At 29.2% G+C, this 24,303-nt stretch overlaps 1 protein-coding gene across 1 annotated transcript; it reads left to right on the top strand.

Moving 5' to 3' along the window:
* Positions 1-1,258: 1,258 nt before the first annotated feature.
* LOC119609116 (protein Smaug) lies at positions 1,259-22,477 on the top strand. The gene is given in 9 exon segments (XM_037963813.1): positions 1,259-1,626; positions 9,511-10,481; positions 11,263-11,321; positions 11,323-11,484; positions 11,486-12,217; positions 12,277-12,979; positions 13,036-13,255; positions 14,587-15,343; positions 21,937-22,477. Coding segments are annotated over 8 exon segments (3,441 nt in total). The 5' UTR covers positions 1,259-1,626; positions 9,511-9,715; the 3' UTR covers positions 21,979-22,477.
* The last annotated feature ends 1,826 nt before the right edge of the window (positions 22,478-24,303 follow it).

Below are 24,303 nucleotides of genomic sequence, written 5' to 3'. Positions count from 1 at the left end.
TGTTAAAGTTGGCATGACTCCATATGTTTCTCTTTATCTATACCCCAAATAATGTCGCTCAGTTCTATAAAGACTTTGTTTCTACTTCGCAATTTGTGCGAGATTGCAATAGCATGAGTTGAGGAAGTAAATAGAGCGTCAAATGTCAGGGCCAAGATTTTTGGGTGGTGCACGGTCGGAATTTGGGCTCCATCGACCTTCATCACATCTCATATAGTTTTCCATTGGTAACATCAGATATTTTTGAAGAAAAACTTTTTTGAGAATCCTAACGAATTTTTTTCATTATAAAAACTAAGATCAGAATCTTATCAAACTTTTTTCTGTAGCAAAATTTGGCTCAGGACCTCATCGAAATATTTCCTTAAAAAAACTAAGATCAGAATCGGTTGAACTTTTTTCTTTAGAAAAACTTGACTGATTGATCTCATTTTTAGGAAACTTTCGATCAGTTACTACAGATCTATCACTTTTAGGAAAATTTCGATATATTAATGATAGATATTTTTTTTCTAAATTTCAAACTGTAACTGTTCGATCTTTTTTTTTTGTCGATAAAAATGTCTGTCTATTACTGATTGATATTTTTTTAAGGAAAATTTTTCTTAAAAAAGATTTTATCAGTTAATGATCTTGATCTTTATTTCAAAAATTTCGATCAATAAATGTTCGATGTCTTTTTCTCAAGAAATATTTCGATCAAATAATGATCGATCTTTTCTTTAAAAATTTCGTTCAGTTAATAATCTTTTTTCATTAGTAAAATTTCGATCAGTTATAGATCACTTTTTCTTCAAAAAGATATTATCAGTCTCCATTTCTCTCTATTTCTTTGCAAAAATTTCGATCAGTTAATGATCGAAGTCTTTTTCTTAAGAACGATTTCGATCAAATTATGATCGATCTTTTCGTAATAATCTATTTTCTTTAGAAAAATTTCGCTTAATTACTGATGGTATTGTTGTTAATCTTTAGAAAAAATTTGATCAGTCGATCTCACTTAAAAATCAATTTTAAGTTTTTGGGTTAAAGGATTCAAATTATAATTTTAAGTTCTACTTTTATTTTCATTCTCTTTCATATTCTCTCTTTTATTATATTTAAATAAACGGTATTTTCGATACAATTGTTATTGTAATTTCCTTAAATTTCGTTAAATATCCCCTTATTACAACTAAAGTTTCGTTAAGTAACAAAAATTGGAGATTTCCATTAGCTTAAACCACATTCAAACAGATTTTTATATTAACTCCAATATATTTCTACTTTGCTGCTCTTGCTGTTTTGTACCTTTTTTTGTGTGTGTGTCAATTGTGTTGTTCTTTAAAAAAAACCCAAAAAAATTATGTGTTAAATTATTAAAATAAAAAAAAAAATATTTATAAATATTTTTACCCAAAAAAAAAATCGATTTAGAAAATCGTAAAAATTGTGATTTACGATAAATCCAATATTTAAAGAAAAGCTAAAATTAACCTAACAACCAACCAAGTGCTGGCATAGTTTTAAGCAAGAATTAAAACAAAAATCTACACAAATAAACTTCATCAACTTTGACATTGATTTCCTGGAGAAATTAAGGATATTTTTTATTTAAGTAACCAATTTTTTCATATTACACCAAATGTAAGTAAAAAAAGTTTTTTTATATTTTTAAAATTAAAAGCTATATATTGGAATAAATACCGTTTGAATATTGGAATTTTAAGGTTAGGTTTTATATACATATAAAAAAAACCGCCAAAGGGTCTCATAAGTTTAAGTACTTATACATTATTCTATACATTACTTTTCATTTTAATAATTTAATAAAATGACTAGACATTTTATTAAAAAAAGTAACTTGTTAAAAAAATTTGCATAATTTATATTAACACACTTTTTAAATATTGAAATTTATTCTACTATTTTCTATTTAGTATAAAATTGACTTTTTATTTTATACCTATTTCTATTTTGCTCTATTTGCAGCATCTCTCACTCTCTAGTTAATATATTTCAAGTCGTCTTCGTTGTCTGTCTTATTTCAAATTCAATGCCATTTTTTCATTACTATTGTTGTTGTATTATTAAATATAAAAATTATATTTCATCATGCGAATTTGATCGATTTGTTATCAAAACAGTTTTTTTTTATTATTTAATTTAATAACAAAATACAACAAATAAATTAGTTGCTACAACAACTTTGCGCCTTAAACTCATATATACAATTCTCATTAGCACCTTAAATGGGGATCAATATTGTTGTATAAAATTTTATCAATACTTTAACAATACAGAACTTTTAATGATTTTATTCATTCAAAATTTATTTTTTTTTATCGATATTTTTAGTGAAAATGTTTTATGATTTTGAGTGTGTTATCAAATGTTCAATTATTTATTTGTTGGTTAATTTTAAGAGCAATTTTGCAGATATTTCAGAGGTAATAATAAAATTTAGATTTTATTCTGCAAGAAGATTTATATTTAGCATAATATTTGATTTGTTCTATAGACTAGACTATAGACTAGACTATAGACTAGACTATAGACTAGACTATAGACTAGACTATAGACTAGACTATAGACTAGACTATAGACTAGACTATAGACTAGACTATAGACTAGACTATAGACTAGACTATAGACTAGACTATAGACTAGACTATAGACTAGACTACTATAGACTAGACTATAGACTAGACTATAGACTAGACTATAGACTAGACTATAGACTAGACTATGGACTAGACTATAGACTAGACTATAGACTAGACTATAGACTAGACTATGGACTAGACTATAGACTAGACTATGGACTAGACTATAGACTAGACTATAGACTAGACTATAGACTAGACTATAGACTAGACTATGGACTAGACTATAGACTAGACTATAGACTAGACTATAGACTAGACTATAGACTAGACTATAGACTAGACTATAGACTAGACTATAGACTAGACTATAGACTAGACTATAGACTAGACTATAGACTAGACTATAGACTAGACTACAGACTAGACTATAGACTGGACTATAGACTAGACTATAGACTAGACTATAGACTAGACTATAGACTAGACTATAGACTAGACTATAGACTAGACTATAGACTAGACTATAGACTAGACTATAGACTAGACTATAGACTAGACTATAGACTAGACTATAGACTAGACTATAGACTAGACTATAGACTAGACTATAGACTAGACTATAGACTAGACTATAGACTAGACTATAGACTAGACTATAGACTAGACTATAGACTAGACTATAGACTAGACTATAGACTAGACTATAGACTAGACTATAGACTAGACTATAGACTAGACTATAGACTAGACTATAGACTAGACTATAGACTAGACTATAGACTAGACTATAGACTAGACTATAGACTAGACTATAGACTAGACTATAGACTAGACTATAGACTAGACTATAGACTAGACTATAGACTAGACTATAGACTAGACTATAGACTAGACTATAGACTAGACTATAGACTAGACTATAGACTAGACTATAGACTAGACTATAGACTAGACTATAGACTAGACTATAGACTAGACTATAGACTAGACTATAGACTAGACTATAGACTAGACTAGACTATAGACTAGACTATAGACTAGACTATAGACTAGACTATAGACTAGACTATAGACTAGACTATAGACTAGACTATAGACTAGACTATAGACTAGACTATAGACTAGACTATAGACTAGACTATAGACTAGACTATTAGACTAGACTATAGACTAGACTATAGACTAGACTATAGACTAGACTATTGACTAGACTATAGACTAGACTATAGACTAGACTATAGACTAGACTATAGACTAGACTATAGACTAGACTATAGACTAGACTATAGACAGACTATGAGACTATAGACTAGACTATAGACTAGACTATAGACTAGACTATAGACTAGACTATAGACTAGACTATAGACTGACTATAGACTAGACTATAGACTAGACTATAGACTAACTATAGACTAGACTATAGACTAGACTATAGACTAGACTATAGACTAGACTATAGACTAGACTATAGACTAGACTATAGACTAGACTATAGACTAGACTATAGACTAGACTATAGACTAGACTATAGACTAGACTATAGACTAGACTATAGACTAGACTATAGACTAGACTATAGACTAGACTATAGACTAGACTATAGACTAGACTATAGATAGACCTAGACTAGACTATAGATTAGACTATAGACCAGACTAAAGACCAGATTATAGACCAGACTATATACTAAGCAATAGACTAGACTATAGACTGCACTACAGACTTGACTATAGACTACACTATTATCACTTTCAACTATGGACAGCATAGACTGAAAAAGACAATCGACTAATTAATTGAACACTATATTATTTATGGCCCTTGACCGTTATGTTATTGAAGTTGATCCACATTTCTATAACTAATTTTATTAAAAACTATTTTATGTGATTTAAGAAACAATCAAAAATACTAGATCATGTTTATTTTTGCACTTAATTTTTATGTTTTGGAAATTGTTTTTGGGAATAAATTTTTTAGGTTATGACAGATTCGTGTGTCAAACTTCCCCCTACATCTCTTAACAATTATTTTTCAATAATGTCAATGTTATTTGTTATTGTTTTTTTGCATATTTTTGTAGTTTATTTGTTTGTTTGCATTCTTCTCGTACTAAATCCTAATAAGTTTCCACTAGACAAGCGTAATGTATAAATAAAATAAAGTGACAGAAAAACTTAAATAAAAAGTTTTGCATGCGACTTGTGAATTTGTAAATTCAACAAAGTTTTAACTTGTACTCGAACACTTATAAAAATAATGATAATTTACATAATAGTTAAAAAAATAGAAAAATAAAACTTATAGATAGGGAGAGGGTTTAACGATGTTACTCGCTTATCTGAAATAATAAAAAACACACAATCATACTAAAAAATTTAAATCCAGTTAAAAAACGCCTTGCGAATATTCATATCTATACACGTGTATTGTAATCTTTTTCATACATTTTAAATGTAGATTTTAAATATTATTATTTCTTTAGTAATTTGTTAAATAAATTATTTATTTAGTACATGGCATGGATTTATTAATTGTATTTAGATCGTATTTTTTTTTCGTATTATCTTTTCTTTATTTTTTTCATATGTGTACGCGGATTATTGTACAAGTTCATACTATATATTGTTCGAATTTTTTATTCTATTGTATTGTGGATGTGTATTTTGTATTTATTTAATTTGTTAATTTTTTTTTTCATCTTCAATACGTTCGTTTTATGTTGTTGTTATTAATTTTATTGTTGCTGTTTTTCATTTTATTTGAGGTATACAGTTTTTATTTATAAAAACAATTTATTTATACATTTTTAAACATAGCAAAATAAATTTAAAATCAAATATCGAGAGATTGTAAACACTGACTGACGGATGGTCGGACACTTGCTGCTGCTATTGTCACACAATCAAACATACACAGACAGACAGTGGGGCGCTTAGTGTGAGGAATTTCTTGTTTGGTTTTTTTTTTTTTTTTGAAATAAAATTTTATTATATGAACAATTTTTATTTTTTGATTGACTCAAATTTATAAAATATTTATGAAAATAAATAAAAATTCTTATAAATATTTTAAAAAGAATATTTAATTTTATATATTATAAAATAATTTTAAAGAGAAATAATATATTAAAACATACATATTTAATGAAAATCTTTTTTAATATAATACATGTTATGTTTACTATATACCAGTCCCCCACAGCTACTATACACTGGACTATAAACTATTCTATACTATAGATTAGACTGCTGACTATAGATTATAATATAGACTAAACTATAAATTAAACAACAGACTAGACTATAGCCTAGATTAGACTACTATAGACTAGACTATAGACTAGACTGTAGACTAGACTAAAGACTAGACTATAGACTAGACTAAAGACTAGACTATAGACTAGATTATAGACTAGACTATAGACTAGAATATAGACTAGACTATAGACTACACTATAGACTAGACTATAGACAAGACTATAGACAAGACTATAGACAAGACTATAGACAAGACTATAGACAAGACTATAGACAAGACTATAGACTAGAATATAGACTAGAATATAGACTTGACTATAGACTAGACTATAGACTAGACTATAGACTAGACTATAGACTAGACTATAGACTAGACTATAGACTAGACTATAGACTAGACTATAGACTAGACTATAGACTAGACTATAGACTAGACTATAGACTAGACTAGACTAGACTAGACTAGACTATAGACTAGACTATAGACTAGACTATAGACTAGACTATAGACTAGACTATAGACTAGACTATAGACTAGACTATAGGCTAGACTATAGACTAGACTATAGACTAGACTATAGACTAGATTATAGACTAGACTATAGACTAGACTACACTATAGACTAGACTCTTAACTATGGACTACTTCGTCTATAACCCTTCTTAAAGAAATATACTGAAAGTTATAACCTCAGAATTTGGTGACTCATGTTGCAATTTATAGACGAAATGACAATCCTGTAGAAACTGTTGGATACTCATAGCTGATAAGTATACAAATCTAAAATGTGGGCGTGGATAGTAGTATAACTTATTTTTTGCTGAAATTCAATATAAAACATTTACAAATTGATATCAAATAAATGGAATATTTTTAATAGTAATTTCTTATCGTTTAAATAATAATTGAGTTAAAAGTTAACGTAATCATTGAAATGATTATCAGAATAATTTTATCAAATTATTATATTGAAAATGCAAAATAATCGTATATACATATTAAATCTCCGTTTTAATTTGTACTATAGATATTGTGAATGCACTAAAAATTTTGTTATTTACTTTAATTTTACCCTTCGAGATGACTCAATTTAAGAACAGAAAAAGCATTTTTCAAAACAAATAAAAATAAAACTGGAAATAAAATATTAAAATTACACACACTCACTCTCTTGCAATGACTTCAGGCTTTAAGGCAGCAAAGTCCGTTCCGACGTCGTCGTATGTTAACGACGACTTCGTCATTATGCAGTTTTAATACAGAACTTTGAACTCAAGACTTTACGTTTTATATTTTGTTTTTTTTTTTTTTTTTTTTTTTGTTTGTTTAAGTGTGTGGGTTTCCGTAAATTATTGTTTTTTCTTCTTATAATGTGGTTGATAATGAAATACATACTTAAGTATTTGTTTGATTTTTGTAGCCATAATGAAAAGAATTGGAGGGGTGTGTTAAATATGTTATAGAGTTGGTAACACATCGATAATATTACTCGTTCCAAACATTTTAAGCCTTTCTATGTGTCCCTACGTCCGTCTTGATACCTTGATTGATCCCAAACGAGACAAGTTCCCTTGATAAGGCGGCTCATCAGGAAATAATATGCCTGTCCGTATGTTCATAGAAAATGAAATTTTCGAAAATTGTTCATCCAGTCCTTACATGTTGTTATAATGTAGTTAAAAGTTCACACACAGCCGATTATAGAGCTCGTACTTTTTATGATGTTTTTGTTATTTTTGCCGGTCGAAAATATACATATTAAAAAATAACTGGGTAAAGAAAAATAAAAATGGTCAAAATAGAGAACAAAATTGAAAAAATAAGGTTTTTTATTTGTATTATTTTTTGTTGCTTATAACTGTAATTGACCATCAAACAAAGCCAAACAAAAGCAACAAAAAACACACAAAATAAAATACTTTGTATTTTTTATTACATTTACATTTTATTTCTCTTGTCAATATCTTCAATGCCGTTACAAAATAGAAATGGAAAACAGCACAAAAAAGGCAAAAAAAAAAAAAAAACAAATACCTACAGAAAACAAAATCATGTCTAATGAAATTGTTATTGTATGTGGATATTTGTTGCATATTTACTTACAAATTTAGAAAAAAAAATTATGTACAAAGAAATTGAAATAAAATGCAAAAAGCAGAACAAAAAAAAAACATAACACACAATAACAAAATAAATTTAGTTTAAGAAAAATAAAATCTAGATCAAGTGAAAAATGAAAACAATAACAAAAACAAAATGAGTAACAATAACCACAAACATAATACCAACCAAGACCACTTTTATTTTGCACATTCTTACTTACCCAAGTAGTAGATAGATAGATGCCAGATGTATGAATTTGTATCTTTTACAGAGAAAATTTATCGCTGCTTTAACTTGGACTAGATGTTTAGTTTTTATTTTAAAATTACTTGTTTTACTTTTTAATAGAAATTATTATTATTTTTTTTTAATTTTTTTTTGTTAATAACCAGTATTTTTGTTTATTTGCAAAGGTAAATAATGTTTTGCTTTCTTTTTACTTAAAATTCTTTTTTGGTTTAACTATTTTCTAAATTTGTTCAGATTTTTTTTTTTGTAAAATTTCCCTAATAAATTGCTTTACTTCTACTGGCAACCAGATCCCACTTACAGAAGTTTTATTGCAAAATCGATCTTTTTGACAAAATATTAAAATTTTGACTTAAAAATTAATTTTTTAGTGAAAAATCGTTTTTTTGAAAAATTTTTTTCTGAAAATCCATCTATTTATCTATCTATCTATCTATCTATCTATCTATCTATCTATCTATCTATCTATATATATGTATTATCTATCTATCTATCTATCTATCTAATCTATCTATCTATCTATCTATCTATCTATCTATCTATCTATCTATCTATCTATCTATCTATCTATCTATCTATCTATCTATCTATCTATCTATCTATCTATCTATCTATCTATCTATCTATCTATCTATCTATCTATATCTATCTATCTATCTATCTATCTATCTATCTATCTATCTATCTATCTATCTATCTATCTATCTATCTATCTATCTATCTATCTATCTATCTATCTATCTATCTATCTATCTATCTATCTATCTATCTATCTATCTACTATTCGATCAATCTTTTTGACAAAATATTAAAATTTTGACTTAAAAATTAATTTTTTAGTGAAAAATCGTTTTTTTTTTGAAAATTTTTTCTGAAAATCCATCTATCTATCTATCTATCTATCTATCTATCTATCTATCTATCTATCTATCTATCTATTGATCTATCTATCTATCTATCTATCTATCTATCTATTTATCTATTTATTTATCTATATATCTATCTATCTATCTATCTATCTATCTATCTATCTACCTATCTATCTACCTATATATCTATCTTCCTATCTATCTATCTATCTATCTATCTATCTATCTATCTATCTATCTATCTATCTATCTATCTATCTATCTATCTATCTATCTATCTATCTATCTATCTATCTATCTATCTATCTATCTATCTATCTATCTATTGATTTCAAAGGAAATCAATGGATAGATTCAAAGGAAAAACAATTAATATACCATTAATCTGTATGTAACTTTCCAAATCTAATTTTTCTTAAATTTGCCTCTCTTTTCAGATAACTACCACGACTTGTCTGTAAAAACGGACAAACAAAGACTACTACATAAATTTGTATTTATTTAAAATATTTTAACAATCTAAATTATTAGTAATTTGCAAAAAATATTAAACAAAAACTAATTAAACAATCCATCAGCTCAATCACATCTACAACAACTAAAACAGAAAAAAGAGAGAAAAACCAATAAACAAGCATCAATATGAAATATACAACAAATACAATTGAAAACCAAACCAATACTACAAATGCCAATAACAACATTAATTTAGTGACCTCATCATCAACATCCTCATCTTCGTCATCGTCAGCATCTTCCACCTCATCATGCCTGTCCACAGCATCAACGACCAATGGTGGTGGTGTTAATAACAACAACAACACCACAAATACCACCGGGAATGCATTATTCTGTGAACAGGTTAATACGGTTACAAATCTCTTCGAGAAATGGAATGATTGTGAACGTACCGTTGTTATGTATGCTCTACTCAAACGTTTACGTTATCCTAGCCTAAAATTTCTCCAATATTCCATTGATAATACTTTGACACAGAACATGGGTTCAACATCCAATCTAAGTACCGTTGTTGTAGATATGAATGCCAATAATCCATCGTATTTACAAAATCTCTTAAATGCCTATAAAACATTTCATTTGGGCGATTTAGTTGATACTCTGTCATCGTCGTCCTCTGACAAAGATTCAATGCCTTGCTATGGATCTGATTTTCAAATAACACATTGTGATGAACGCAAATTGTATAGTAAGAAAGAAGATATTTTACATGAGGTATTGAACATGTTACCTCTACTCAAGCCGGGTAATGATGAAGCTAAAATGATTTATCTGTCGTTGATACCATTGGCCGTTAAGGACACGATACGACAAATTGTACCCACTGAATTGGTGCAACAGATATTTTCGTATATGCTTATACATCCAGCGGTCTCGAGTGATGATCGCAGGTGAGTAATTATTATCAACTTTTAATTATTTTAGTATTTGAACTAGAACTGAAGTGGAACTGAACTAGAACTGAATTCTGGAACTAGAACTGAACTAGAACGGAACTAGAACTGAACTAGAACTGAACTAGAAAGGAACTAGAACTGAACTAGAAACTGAACGAGAACTGAACTAGAACTGAACTAGAATCTGAACTAGAACTGCAACTAGAAACTGAACTAGAACTGAACTAGAAACTGAACTAGAACTGAACTAGAACGGAACTAGAACTGAACGAAACTGACTAGAACTGAACTAGAAACTGAACTAGAACTGAACTAGAACTTGAACTAGAAACTGAACTAGAACTGAACTAGAACTGAACTAGAACTGAACTAGAAAAGGAAACTAGAACCTGAACTAGAACTGAACTAGAACTGAACTAGAACTGAACTAGAACTGAAATAGAACTGAACTAGACTTAACTAGAACTGAACTAGACTGAACTAGAACTGAACTAGAACTGAACTAGAACTGAACTAGAACTGAACTAGAACTGAACTAGAACTGAACTAGAACTGAACTAGAACTGAACTAGAACTGAACTAGAACTGAACTAGAACTGAAACCTAGAACTGAACTAGAACTGAACTAGAAACTGAACTAACGACTAGAACTGAACTAGAACTGACTAGACTGAATGAACTGAACTAAACTAGAACAGAACTGACCTCAGAACTAACCTAGAACTGAAATAAGAAGTGATAAAATAGACTGGAACGAAACTCTTCGTCCCTTTTGAAACCTTAATGTTTGGCTGCGCCACTTAGAGGATCAATTACAAAACCTTTAACATACTGTCACCGCTCAATATGAGTGGTGGTAGCGGTGGGATGCCAACAACACACACAAACTATATGCAAAGTCAAACATAGTCTTGTGGGTGACTCTTGCTAGATAATCCAACAATGACAACATCAGGATCATCAGTAACATCGTCATCATCGTCTGCAATGTCAATTTTCTTCGACAGCCTCCAATGTTTCGGTAGCCTCATCATCATTTGGCAACTTGACACAGAATTGTAATGCATCTACAATTTCTAACAACTCAATGATGGGATCACGCAATAATGATTGGCAAACTATACAGCCGCCAAGTAGACAGCAACAACAACAGCAGCAGCAAACACAATTGACTAAATCTGCTTTAGGTTCGGATTGGTCTTCGCTAGTGGTTAAACCCAATACAGCGATTAATAATACAAGTGTTAATGTTGTTAATGCTGGCACTAATAATAGTGGTGGTGTTGTTGGTGGCATAGTAGTTGGTACAACTATTGCCGATCAACTCTGTGATAATTTGAATGGTATTACACTGAATGATTTAGCCTCTAGTCAAAATAGTTTAGGTATCAACATTGTTGGCACCAACATTGTAGATTCGCTGGCTACGGTCGACAATAACAGTTCTTCGCTTGTCAATGGTGTGGCAGCAGCAGCTGCCTCTGCTACAGCCGCTGCCGTTACATCGGTGGCTACAACACCAAATATTTTTGGACCACAAACAAATCCAATTATTAACATAATTAATAATAACAACAATTGTAGTGGTCAGCTAAATGGTATCGATGATCATGACACTTCATTCTCAAAGAATGGTACAGAAATCTTAGATTTTGATCCAAATACAAATAATATGCAGAACTGCGATAGTTGCAGTAATAGTAGCAGCAGTAATGTGGGACAAATGCAGGTGTGTACAACTTAAATTTAAAAATAAAGAAATACTTAATATTAATTCAAAACTTTCAGCCTCACCAACAAATGGGCTATGCCTCTATATTGATGAGCAATTGTGCCGATCACTTGGATATTAATCGCTGGAATTTGGATAGTAAATTTGCTGCTTTAAAGACCCGACGTTCCAATAGTCTTACCACTCAAACCATTTCCTCCTCGGCTTCTTCCTCCAATTCATCGGTTATTACCGTCAACGACAACTGCTCCAATTCAACCGAAAATCTGGCACAATTTGCCAATAAACCACGTAGTTTTTCACTCTCCATTGAACATCATCGCGGTTCGTTGACAAATAGTGGTTCCGATACCCGTCTAGATGACTTCAAACCAAATTATATAAAATTCCAAACACGTAATGTTGGCATGTCTAGCATTGGTTTATGGTTGAAATCGCTACGTCTTCATAAATACATCGAACTTTTTAAGAATATGACCTATGAAGATATGTTGCAAATCACCGAGGAATATTTGCAAAGTTTAGGTGTTACCAAAGGTGCTTCCCATAAGTTGGCATTGTGCATTGAAAAGTTAAAGGAACGTTCGTCGCATTTGTCTAAAATGGAGCAGGAATTAATCAATGGTCAGCTTAAGCTGCAGGCAGCTGTTGAAGAGTTGGCTAATATTGTTTTGACTCCCATGAAACCGATTGAATTGGTCAATAGCAATTGTGGTGAGGATAATGTGGCTTTAATGTTTCTGAAGGTCGTCGATTTAGGTGAGTATTGATAAAACGGAAAATTTAAAGTTTTTAATAATTTTGTTAATTTTCAGTCTGCACAATTGCTCAAAAGGATCCTTATGCTGTGGTTGATGATGATAATATTAGTGTTATTCTGTGGATCTTAGATCGCTCCATACATAACGAGGCATTTGTTAATCATGTCAATCAATTAAAGGATTTAAAATTCAAACTGTCCAAATTGAAAATGTCATTAACTCCGAAAATTCATCATACCAAAAATGGTAGTAATGGAAATTTGAATAAACCAAGGTAAGTTGGATTAAAATTAAAGAAAATAAGTGGCCCATGTCTTTACTAGCCTAATCAGAAAAATTTACAATCCATTTTGAAATTATAAATAAAATAATTAAGCTGAATTGAAATTTCTTCTTACGGAATCACTAGATGAAAACTTAGATAGTTAACAAATATTTTACAAAGTTGATTCTATCTGAAAACAGTTCAGTTCTAGTTCAGCTCTAGTTCAGTTCTAGTTCAGTTCTAGTTCAGTTCTAGTTCTAGTTCAGTTCTAGTTCAGTTCTAGTTCAGTTCTAGTTCAGTTCTAGTTCAGTTCTAGTTCAGTTCTAGTTCAGTTCTAGTTCAGTTCTAGTTCAGTTCTAGTTCAGTTCTAGTTCAGTTCTAGTTCAATTCTAGTTCAATTCTAGTTCAGTTCTAGTTCAGTTTTAGTTCAGTTCTAGTTCAGTTCTAGTTCAGTTCTAGTTCAGTTCTAGTTCAGTTCTAATTCAGTTCTAGTTCAGTTCTAGTTCAGTTCTAGTTCAGTTCTAGTTCAGTTCTAGTTCAGTTCTAGTTCAGTTCTAGTTCAGTTCTAGTTCAGTTCTAGTTCAGTTCTAGTTCAGTTCTAGTTCAGTTCTAGTTCAGTTCTAGTTCAGTTCTAGTTCAGTTCTAGTTCAGTTCTAGTTCAGTTCTAGTTCAGTTCTAGTTCAGTTCTAGTTCAGTTCTAGTTCAGTTCTAGTTCAGTTCTAGTTCAGTTCTAGTTCAGTTCTAGTTCAGTTCTAGTTCAGTTCTAGTTCAGTTCTAGTTCAGTTCTAGTTCAGTTCTAGTTCAGTTCTAGTTCAGTTCTAGTTCAGTTCTAGTTCTAGTTCAGTTCTAGTTCAGTTCTAGCTCAGTTCTAGTTCTGTTCCAGTTAAGTTCTCGTTCAGTTCTAGTTCAGTTCTAGTTCAGTTCTAGTTCAGTTCTAGTTCAGTTCTAGTTCAGTTCTAGTTCAGTTCTAGTTCAGTTCTAGTTCAGTTCTAGTTCAGTTCTAGTTCAGTTCTAGTTCAGTTCTAGTTCTGTTCTAGTTCTGTTCTAGTTCAGTTCTAGTGCAGTTCTAGTTCAGTTCTAGTTCAGTTCTAGTTCAGTTCTAGTTCAGTTCTAGTTCAGTTCTAGTTCAGTTCTAGTTCAGTTCTAGTTAAGTTCTAGTTCGGTTCTAGTTCAGTTCTAATTCAGTTCTAGTTCAGTTCAAGTACAGATCTAGATCAGTTCTAGTTTAGTTATAGTTTAGTTTTAGTTCAGTTCTATTTTAGTTCTGGTTCATTTCTAGTTCAGTTCTAGTTTAATAACAGAAATCCCACTAAACTATTACTTGTAATAATTGTTTTTAGTTTTCAATTTTCCAGGTGGAATGGCAAAACACGCAAATGTGATCAAAAGAATGGCAGTAATGATCGTATAAATCATCGTAAGAATTCAAATGATATGTTGAATTTCTCCCTAAGTTGTTTGCAACAACAGCATCATCATAATCAGCAAATGCAGCAACAACAACAACAGCAGCAGCAACAACAGCAACAGATTAATGAATATGATAAATACCATAATAATAACAATAATAATAACAACAATAATAATAATAACAATAACAACAATAATCAATATAAAAATTCAGCATATCAAAACTATCAACAACAACAGCAACAAATTAAACAGCAACAACAATTGCAGCAGCAACAACAGCAATTACAACCCCAAATGTTGCAACAAAATACACATTTCCCTGCTTTGCCACAACAACAGCAGCAGCAACAACAAAATCAACAACAACAACATAGACGTTCTCTTAACAATTTAATTGTTGTCTCTGGTGGTCCCCAACAGCCTCAGAAAATGATGTTTAAACCAGGTCAAGGTATATTATCTAATACAAACATGACTAATGATGATTTAAGCATTGATATGATGAAGTCAAGCCAACAACAACAATCCCGTAAAGCCAGTTTAACTTCTTTAAACAATAGCAGCAACAGCAGTAACAGTTTAAATGCCAGCAATTTGGAAACATTGCAACAACAGCAGCAGCAGCAGTCACCTGCTACTAATGCATCTTCAATGCCAAAGAAAACCATGGCTGCTGTCGTAATGGTTAGTAATGATGATCTCATGCATACAACAGCAACACCAACAACAGTAGCAGCTGCAGCAGCTGGCTCAACAACTGCTAATGTTGCTAATCTTGCTCCACCTCCGCCACCACCCCAAATTCTTATAAACAATAATAATGCAACACAAAATACTAACAGTAATCATAATAACATGTTGCAACACCACCATCACCAACAGCAGCAGCATCATGCTCTACAACAACAGCAACAACAATTACAACTTTTAGCAGCAGCTGCTGCTGCTGTTGGCAATTCTTGTAGTCTTAATGTTGGTAGTCTTAATCCTAACAATTCTAATTCTAATAATCTAACTGGCATTGCTATTGCTGGTGGTAATAGTAGTAATAATATTGTTTGCAACAACATTTGTAGTACGAACAATAATAATTGTAGCAATAGCCATCACCACAATTCTGTTAATAATTGCTGCTGCAATTGCAACAGTCATCAATTACAAATTAATTTAAAATTACCTCCTCTTAATGAAAATTATCAACAGCATCATCACCATCATTCTCCTCCCACAATTTCAGATGTTTTGAAAACATCTCTAAATCATAATACAGATCCCTTAAATGACATAACAAGTTTGGAACAATTGGAAACTTTGTGTCTTCAAATGACCGAACAAGCTATAAATTAATTTTAGCAAAAAAAAAAAAAAAAAAACAAACAAAAGAAAAACATTAAGGAGATTTTACAATATACATATTTATAAAGTAGTTTGTTCTCTCTTTAAATAATTATTCAATTTAAAGTAACAAGTACATACATAATATTTAAACTACACACATACATACTCATACTGATTCTTAATTCATCACATTTTTATAACTTTTTTTTGGTTTAATTAAGCTTTAAGTGCAAAATGTCTATTTGTATTTAAAAAATTTGATTTGAATTCGAGAGAGAGAGAGAGAGTAGGGAAAAGTGAAGAGCAATTAATGTTGCAGTTATTTTTGAGAGTTCACATTTATTGCTTGAAATATTTGTTCAATTTTGTTGAAGTCATATGGTATTTCTTTTCTAGGAAAAATTCCTTACTCTGTTTACACTAGCTAAGTTCTTATGTGAGTTGAATATTAGAAAATCAATTACAAAGCATCAGAACTCCATTACTCTAGGAAAGGCAAAACTTTTCAAAAACAACTGATGAAAAAATACACTGCCCGAACTTATTTAATTCAGATAGAACTTGATAGTGAAGCAAAAACATTAAGTGGGGCCTGTTTGAAAACTTTAGATATTAAGGGTGAACAGTTTAGTTCTAGTTCAGTTCTGTTCCAGTTAAGATCTAGTTCGCTACTAGTTCAGTTCTATTTAAGCAACTAGTTCAGTTCTAGTACAGTTCTATTTCAGTTCTAGTTCAGTTCTAGTACAGTTCTAGTTCAGTTCTAGTTCAGTTCTAGTCAGTTCTAGTTCAGTTCTAGTTCAGTTCCTAGTTCAGTTCTAGTTCAGTTCTAGTTTCAGTTCTAGTTCAGTTCTAGTTCAGTTTCTAGTTCAGTTCTAGTTCAGTTCTAGTTCAGTTCTAGTTCAGTTCTAGTTCAGTTCTAGTTCAGTTCTAGTTCAGTTCTAGTTCAGTTCTAGTTCAGTTTCTAGTTCAGTTCTAGTTCAGTTCTAGTTCAGTTCTAGTTCAGTTCTAGTTCAGTTCTAGTTCAGTTCTAGTTCAGTTCTAGTTCAGTTCTAGTTCAGTTCTAGTTCAGTTCTAGTTCAGTTCTAGTTCAGTTCTAGTTCAGTTCTAGTTCAGTTCTAGTTCATTTCTAGTTCAGTTCTAGTTCAGTTCTAGTTCAGTTCTAGTTCAGTTCTAGTTCAGTTCTAGTTCAGTTCTAGTTCAGTTCTAGTTCATTTCTAGTTCAGTTCTAGTTCAGTTCTAGTTCAGTTCTAGTTCAGTTCTAGTTCAGTTCTAGTTCAGTTCTAGTTCAGTTCTAGTTCAGTTCTAGTTCAGTTCTAGTTCAGTTCTAGTTCAGTTCTAGTTCAGTTCTAGTTCAGTTCTAGTTCAGTTCTAGTTCAGTTCTAGTTCAGTTCTAGTTCAGTTCTAGTTCAGTTCTAGTTCAGTTCTAGTTCAGTTCTAGTTCAGTTCTAGTTCAGTTCTAGTTCAGTTCTAGTTCAGTTCTAGTTCAGTTCTAGTTCAGTTCTAGTTCAGTTCTAGTTCAGTTCTAGTTCAGTTCTAGTTCATTTCTAGTTCAGTTCTAGTTCAGTTCTAGTTCATTTCTAGTTCAGTTCTAGTTCAGTTCTAGTTCAGTTCGAGTTCAGTTCGAGTTCAGTTCTATTTCAGTTCTAGTTCAGTTCTAGTTCAGTTCTAGTTCAGTTCTAGTTCAGTTCTAGTTCAGTTCTAGTTCAGTTCTAGTTCAGTTCTAGTTCAGTTCTAGTTCAGTTCTAGTTCAGTTCTAGTTCAGTTCTAGTTCAGTTCTAGTTCAGTTCTAGTTCAGTTCTAGTTCAGTTCTAGTTCAGTTCTAGTTCAGTTCTAGTTCAGTTCTAGTTCATTTCTAGTTCAGTTCTAGTTCAGTTCTAGTTCAGTTCTAGTTCAGTTCTAGTTCTGTTCTAGTTCTAGTTCAGTTCTAGTTCAGTTCTAGTTCAGTTCTAGTTCAGTTCTAGTTCAGTTCTAGTTCAGTTCTAGTTCAGTTCTAGTTCAGTTCTAGTTCAGTTCTAGTTCAGTTCTAGTTCAGTTCTAGTTCAGTTCTAGTTCAGTTCTAGTTCAGTTCTAGTTCAGTTCTAGTTCAGTTCTAGTTCAGTTCTAGTTCAGTTCTAGTTCAGTTCTAGTTCAGTTCTAGTTCAGTTCTAGTTCAGTTCTAGTTCAGTTCTAGTTCAGTTCTAGTTCAGTTCTAGTTCATTTCTAGTTCAGTTCTAGTTCAGTTCTAGTTCAGTTCTAGTTCAGTTCTAGTTCAGTTCTAGTTCAGTTCTAGTTCAGTTCTAGTTTCTAGTTCAGTTCTAGTTCAGTTCTAGTTCAGTTCTAGTTCAGTTCTAGTTCAGTTCTAGTACAGTTCTAGTTCAGTTCTAGTTCAGTTCTAGTTCAGTTCTAGTTCAGTTCTAGTTCAGTTCTAGTTTAGTTCTAGTTCAGTTCGAGTTCAGTTCTATTTCAGTTCTAGTTCAGTTCTAGTTCAGTTCTAGTTCAGTTCTAGTTCAGTTCTAGTTCAGTTCTAGTTCAGTTCTAGTTCAGTTCTAGTTCAGTTCTAGTTCAGTTCTAGTTCAGTTCTAGTTCAGTTCTAGTTCAGTTCTAGTTTTAGTTCAGTTCTAGTTCAGTCCTAGGTCAGTTCTAGTTCAGTTCTAGTTCAGTTCTAGTTCAGTTCTAGTTCAGTTCTAGTTCAGTTCTAGTTCAGTTCTAGTTCAGTTCTAGTTCAGTTCTAGTTCAGTTCTAGTTCAGTTCTAGTTCAGTTCTAGTTCTGTTCTTGTTCAGTTCTTGTTCAGTTCCAGTACACTCTTCATAAACTAACATAGAATGAATCAGGTTACCCAAAAACCAGTAAACAATTTCCAAAATACAAATAGACATTTCAAATTAAAACAACAGAAAAAGAGAAATTACATTAGAAAGAGATTTAATTGCTGAATTGTTAGTTAATAAACACATACTTATATTATAATGCAATAATATTTTATTTGTTAATTGTATTTCCTAAAAACTTTTCAATGAAAGTTATTAGTAAAACTTTACATACATTTTAAGTTCTGTTAATTTATAACACTATTCTTTTCACAATAGTATTTAACTTTACTCATTTGAATATTATATTTATGTAATACTTTTAAATTGACCTACAACTTTCATTGTATGAAAGTGGATCTTAAACATATTACCAATTTATTAAAAATTTTCTTCAACAAGTTTTATGCTGTTACTAGGATGGTGTTTAATAGTTCTAGTTCTTTTCAATTTTTTCTAAATTTTTATTTACGTGTTGTAGTTTTTGGTTTATTTTAGAAATTTGTTTATGTAATTAGTTTAAATATTAGTAGTTGATCTATTAGTATTTTTGTTTTTCTTATGTAATTTGTCCAAGTGTAGTTTTGTGTAGTAAAAGTATTTTCTTATTTTGAAACTTAGTTGTTTTGTTAGCAATGTTTTATTATTTAAATAATTTTGTAAATTTGTCCATGATTTATGAAGTCTTATCTCAATAATTTCTTTTACTTCTTAAAGAAATTCAAAAGATTTTTAAGAAAATTTGAAGTAAAATTTCAAATTTCCTATAAAACTTTTAAAATGTTTAAAAAAATATTACAAATTTGAAATTTTCTAAAGGAAGTTGTTAAATTTTTGAAAGTTGCAAAAGAAAATTCACACCATTTAACATTTATTCTCAAAAAATTAAATTTTAATTTGCGCAATTCACTTTTCGTAGTAAATTTACAAGGGTAGCAAATGTTTTATACATTTTGTTAATCATATTATAAAGAATGATTGTCTTTAATGACTTTTTTAAAGAATAAAAGTCTTTATGGGAAATTTATCTTCGTAGTATATTTACAATAGTATAGTATATACAAATATATAGTATAGTATTTGCTACAAAACAAGAATGACTTTTTCTATAACATTACAAAGAATTTTTGAATTGCGTTTGAAAGAATCAAATTCTTTTCATTATTTTATAGAAAATCTGTCATCGTAGTAAATTTGCAACATTAACTAATTTCTTAAACTTTTTACTACAAAACTTTTTTTAATTGAATTTTAAAGCAAAAAGTATTTTTTCAATTATATTTTGAAGCATCCAAGTCTTTTATCAAAAATATTAGCAAATATTTTCTTTTGTAGTAAATTTGCAAGAGTGGCAAATGTGTTAAATCTATCCGGTACAAAAACGATGTTTTACTTTTTTGTCTAACAAAACATGTAAGATTTTTTCGGCCATTTTAAAGGGAAGAACTACTTTTTTCAATCGTATTGTAGCAGAACACACTTTTTGTAGTAAATTTGCAAGAGCAGCAATAGCATTATTATTATTTGCTGCAATAATTCTCAAACTGTTTAATCATATTTGAAAGCAATAAAGTTTTTTAGTCATATTTCCAAGGATTAAAATCTTGTTCAATTGTGTTAATGGAAATCGTCATTTGTAGTAAATTTGCAAGTGTAGCAAATGTGTTTGTAACTTTTTGCTAGAAAACATGAATGTTTTTCTTTTCTTTACTTGTTTATTTAAAAATAAACAAGTAAATCGGCTTGATTTGCTTGCCATTCATCATTTAGAAATGATTTAAGTAGAAAAACTATTTCATAGTAAATTTACCATAGTAGCTAATATATTTGCTACAATCTTTTTAAGAGTTTTTTAACTTATTTTAAAGTTTAGAAGTTTTTTAACACACTTATTTTAAAAGGATTACGCTCTTTTTTTCAATTTTAAAGGGATTCAATATTTGTAGTAAATTTACAAGAGTAGCAAATGTTTTTAAACTTTTTTGTTTCTAATCATGAAAGTATTTTATGAAAGTAAATATTTTATTTCAAAATAAACAAAATTAATTAAATCTATTGCCACTACTAGCTACTTTAGAGAGCATTTAAGTGGATAAATCATTTCGTAGTAAATTTGCAAGGGTAGCAAAAACTTTAGCTACTGTAAACCTAAGTCTTTTTTTAACTGGAAACGTATTTTTTAACTTGTTTCTAAGTTTTAAAGATTATTTCAGTTAAATTAACGGATATCACTCTTCGTAGTAAATTTGCAAGATCAGCAACAGATTAAAGCTTTTGTTAGGAAAATGTATAAGTTTTTATTTGACAGTAAAAGTTTTATTTTTAAATTAACAAGTAAAATTGCTTGATTTGCTTATCATTTATAGTTTAGACAGTATTTAAGCATATAACACATTTCGTGGTATATTTACCAGACTAGCTACTACATTAGCTACAATGTTGCTAAGATTTTCTTAAGAATATTTTATAGCTTTAACATTTTTTTGAACATATTTCAAAGGATTCTTGTCTTTATCAATTATTTTAAAGAAAATCACTTTGCGTAGTAAATTTACAAGGGAAGCAAATGTCTTAAACTTTTTAAGCTACAGAATATTTAAGTCTTTTTGAGAGTAAAGATTTTATTTTGCTAAAAACAAGTAAAAAGTGCTTGTTTTGATGGTAGTCACTAGTAATTTAAAGAAAGATTTAAGTGGAAAAGTTATTTCATAGTAAATTTGCAACAGTATCTACTATTTGAGCTTTAGTTATTTTAAGACTTTTTGGATTTATTGTAAAGATGAATCTTTTAATATATTACAAGAGGCTTAAAGAAACATTTTCAAGGAAATTTAAGAAAAATCACTTGGTGTAGTAAATTTGCAAGAGTAGTAAATCAAAGAAAACTTTTAAACAAACTTACTTTCTTGTTTGAAAAAAAAATCTTTTAAATATACTAAAATTTACTTTATTGAGGTTATGTTTAGGTTTTGTTTTCTTTTGCAACATTTCAATAATAATTTCTTTAAATAAAGTTATTGATTAATTATTATTTTAAATTTAAAATAATTCTGTTTTAAACATGTTCCTATTTGCAACACCCCCAGCATTTTTAACATTTATCTCATATTTTCTTCTTTTTTTTTTTTTTCTTCTTTCTTCATTTCATTTAGGAAAATTTGGCTAAATTTGATCAACATTTTACATTATTTTAACAAATCACTCACTCACTCACTGCTCATTAAAATTTTAATATTATAGTAGAAATTGAAGCATAATTGAAAAGGATGATGGATTAAACTAAAAGAATTGGATATATATATTTTTTGTTAAAACAACAATTTGTATTTTGATAAAAAAAAGAGACTGACTTAAATTACTTTCCGCTGAAAAAAATAAAACTATAAAAAACTTTAACAACTTTATTTAACAAACAAAAAAAGGGAAAGAAATCTTATAACGCAAAAGAGAGAGAGAAAAAAATAAGAAAACTTTTTTAATTTACTGGCAAAATTAAAAACTAAAGTTTAAACCAGAGAAACAAAGAATTGATTTCAAATCAAAAAAAATAATAAAAAAAACTAATTAATTTAATAAAATAAACATAAGAATATAATTGCTGAAGTGAAACTTTAAAAGTAGGAAAAAAAAAACACAATTTTTTTCTTTAAAACAAAACAAAAACAAAAAAAAAAATACTTTACACATATTTTTCTCCAAAACATAAAACTTTTTTCATTAACGGAATGTAATTGCTGAATTAATTAAATTAATATTTAAAAGAAAAACCAATACATTTTACATTAACAATACTTTTGATTACAAAATTAAGCTAAAACAATTTCTTTTTTTTTAACAAAAATATATTAATTTATATAGAAAATTATAGAAAAAAAAAACAAATTATTAAAAACATAAAACTAATGTTTATTTAAACTTGGATTTTAAGTTAACCATCATTAGCCCTTAAAACTACTGGGTTAGCTTTAAAGCTTAGTTTAAATAAGAGTTAATTAAACCCAGCTTAACTCTTATATAACAAAACAACTTATATAAATAAAATTAAATGCATAATTATATATAAAAACTATAATAATTAAATAATATTTAACTGACAAAAACAAAGAAAATTAAGAAAACTTAAATACGTATAACAAAAAAAAAAAAACACAAACAAATTAAATTTAATTATAAAAATTTTATTTGTCACATTATAATTTATTTAAAATTTTAATTTTGTTTTATTTTTATAATTTAACGGGCAGCCTGTTTCTTTATTTTTATTGTATTTTAATATTAAATAATCATTAAAATATTTATATAATTGCTTAAACTATATAAATATAATAATTAAATGTCTTTATATATATACTACTATATGTATGTTTGTCTTGTAATAATGTAATATTTTGTATATTTATTTTCATTTTTTTTTGTAAACCTTGTTTATATTTTCCTATAAAATACAATATATTATTTTAATATTTGCAAACAAAAAAAAAATTCTATGTATAATGTCTTAACGTTTTAAATTATATAACTTTATATTTATTTTTTAATGTATTGCAATTTTTTTTATATATATATATAAAATAATTAGGCCATGTTTTGAAAACTAAATATTATGATGATATTTTTTATTGTTTTATAATATTTTATTTTATATTTATATAAAAATGGTAATAGTTATATAAACTAATAAATTTTCATGTTTATATGCTAGTTTATTTTTGGCGATTTTTTTTCTATTAATTTATTTATCATTCGACCAGAAGTGACAGGTTTAGAATTGTTAGAAAGAAATTCAAAATAGTTTCTCTTTAAAGGGAAAAATTTTAATAACACAGGCGAACAAAATTTGTTATAAATCGACCGAAGTATTCTTTTCTAAAAAATCTAGATTTATCCACTGCATTCAGTTTTTGAAATATCGTGTCATAACCTTTAAAAATAAACCCCAGTTTACGGCCATCTTTGAGACGTTATAACAGAGTGAAGACATCTTTATTTATGAAATCTGTTACGGCATCTGAAAGTCTAATCTGTCGACTTTTATATCTCTTCGAGATACCTTGACTTAAAGTTTGAACTGACCAACCCTACAGTCGTTTAGTCTATACTTCAATGACCCGAATTATTCTGTCAAGTTCTGCCTAGTACAACAACAACAATACAACTTTCTTCTGGCAATGCTGCTCCGCATCTTTTTGGTTCTTGTCCGGATTGAATTAAACGATTCTGCACTGTTATATCTCTTTGAGATACCTATACTTACAGCAAACCGACTCTGTCATGTTCAGCCTACTACAGCAACAACAATACAATTTTATTTTGGCATTGCTGCTCAGCATTTTTCCGTTCCGTGTCAGGATTGAATTAAATGATTCTGCACAGTTTGCCTGAACTGTCTACCAACATATTTCTATTTAATTACGGTGCAACTCTTGTTTGGGCTGCTGTCATCTAAGGAAAAGCTCCGGACATCGCACCTCCAACAACATAGGCTTCCGCCCTCTCCCCTGCAATCGCAATAAAACGCA

The sequence above is a fragment of the Lucilia sericata genome, unplaced genomic scaffold (genome assembly GCF_015586225.1).
Source record: "Lucilia sericata isolate MDLA Ls3-8-SP2 unplaced genomic scaffold, ASM1558622v1 Contig000930F_arrow, whole genome shotgun sequence".
Classification (NCBI taxonomy): Eukaryota; Metazoa; Arthropoda; class Insecta; order Diptera; family Calliphoridae; genus Lucilia; species Lucilia sericata.
This window is presented reverse-complemented; position numbering and strand designations above follow the sequence as displayed.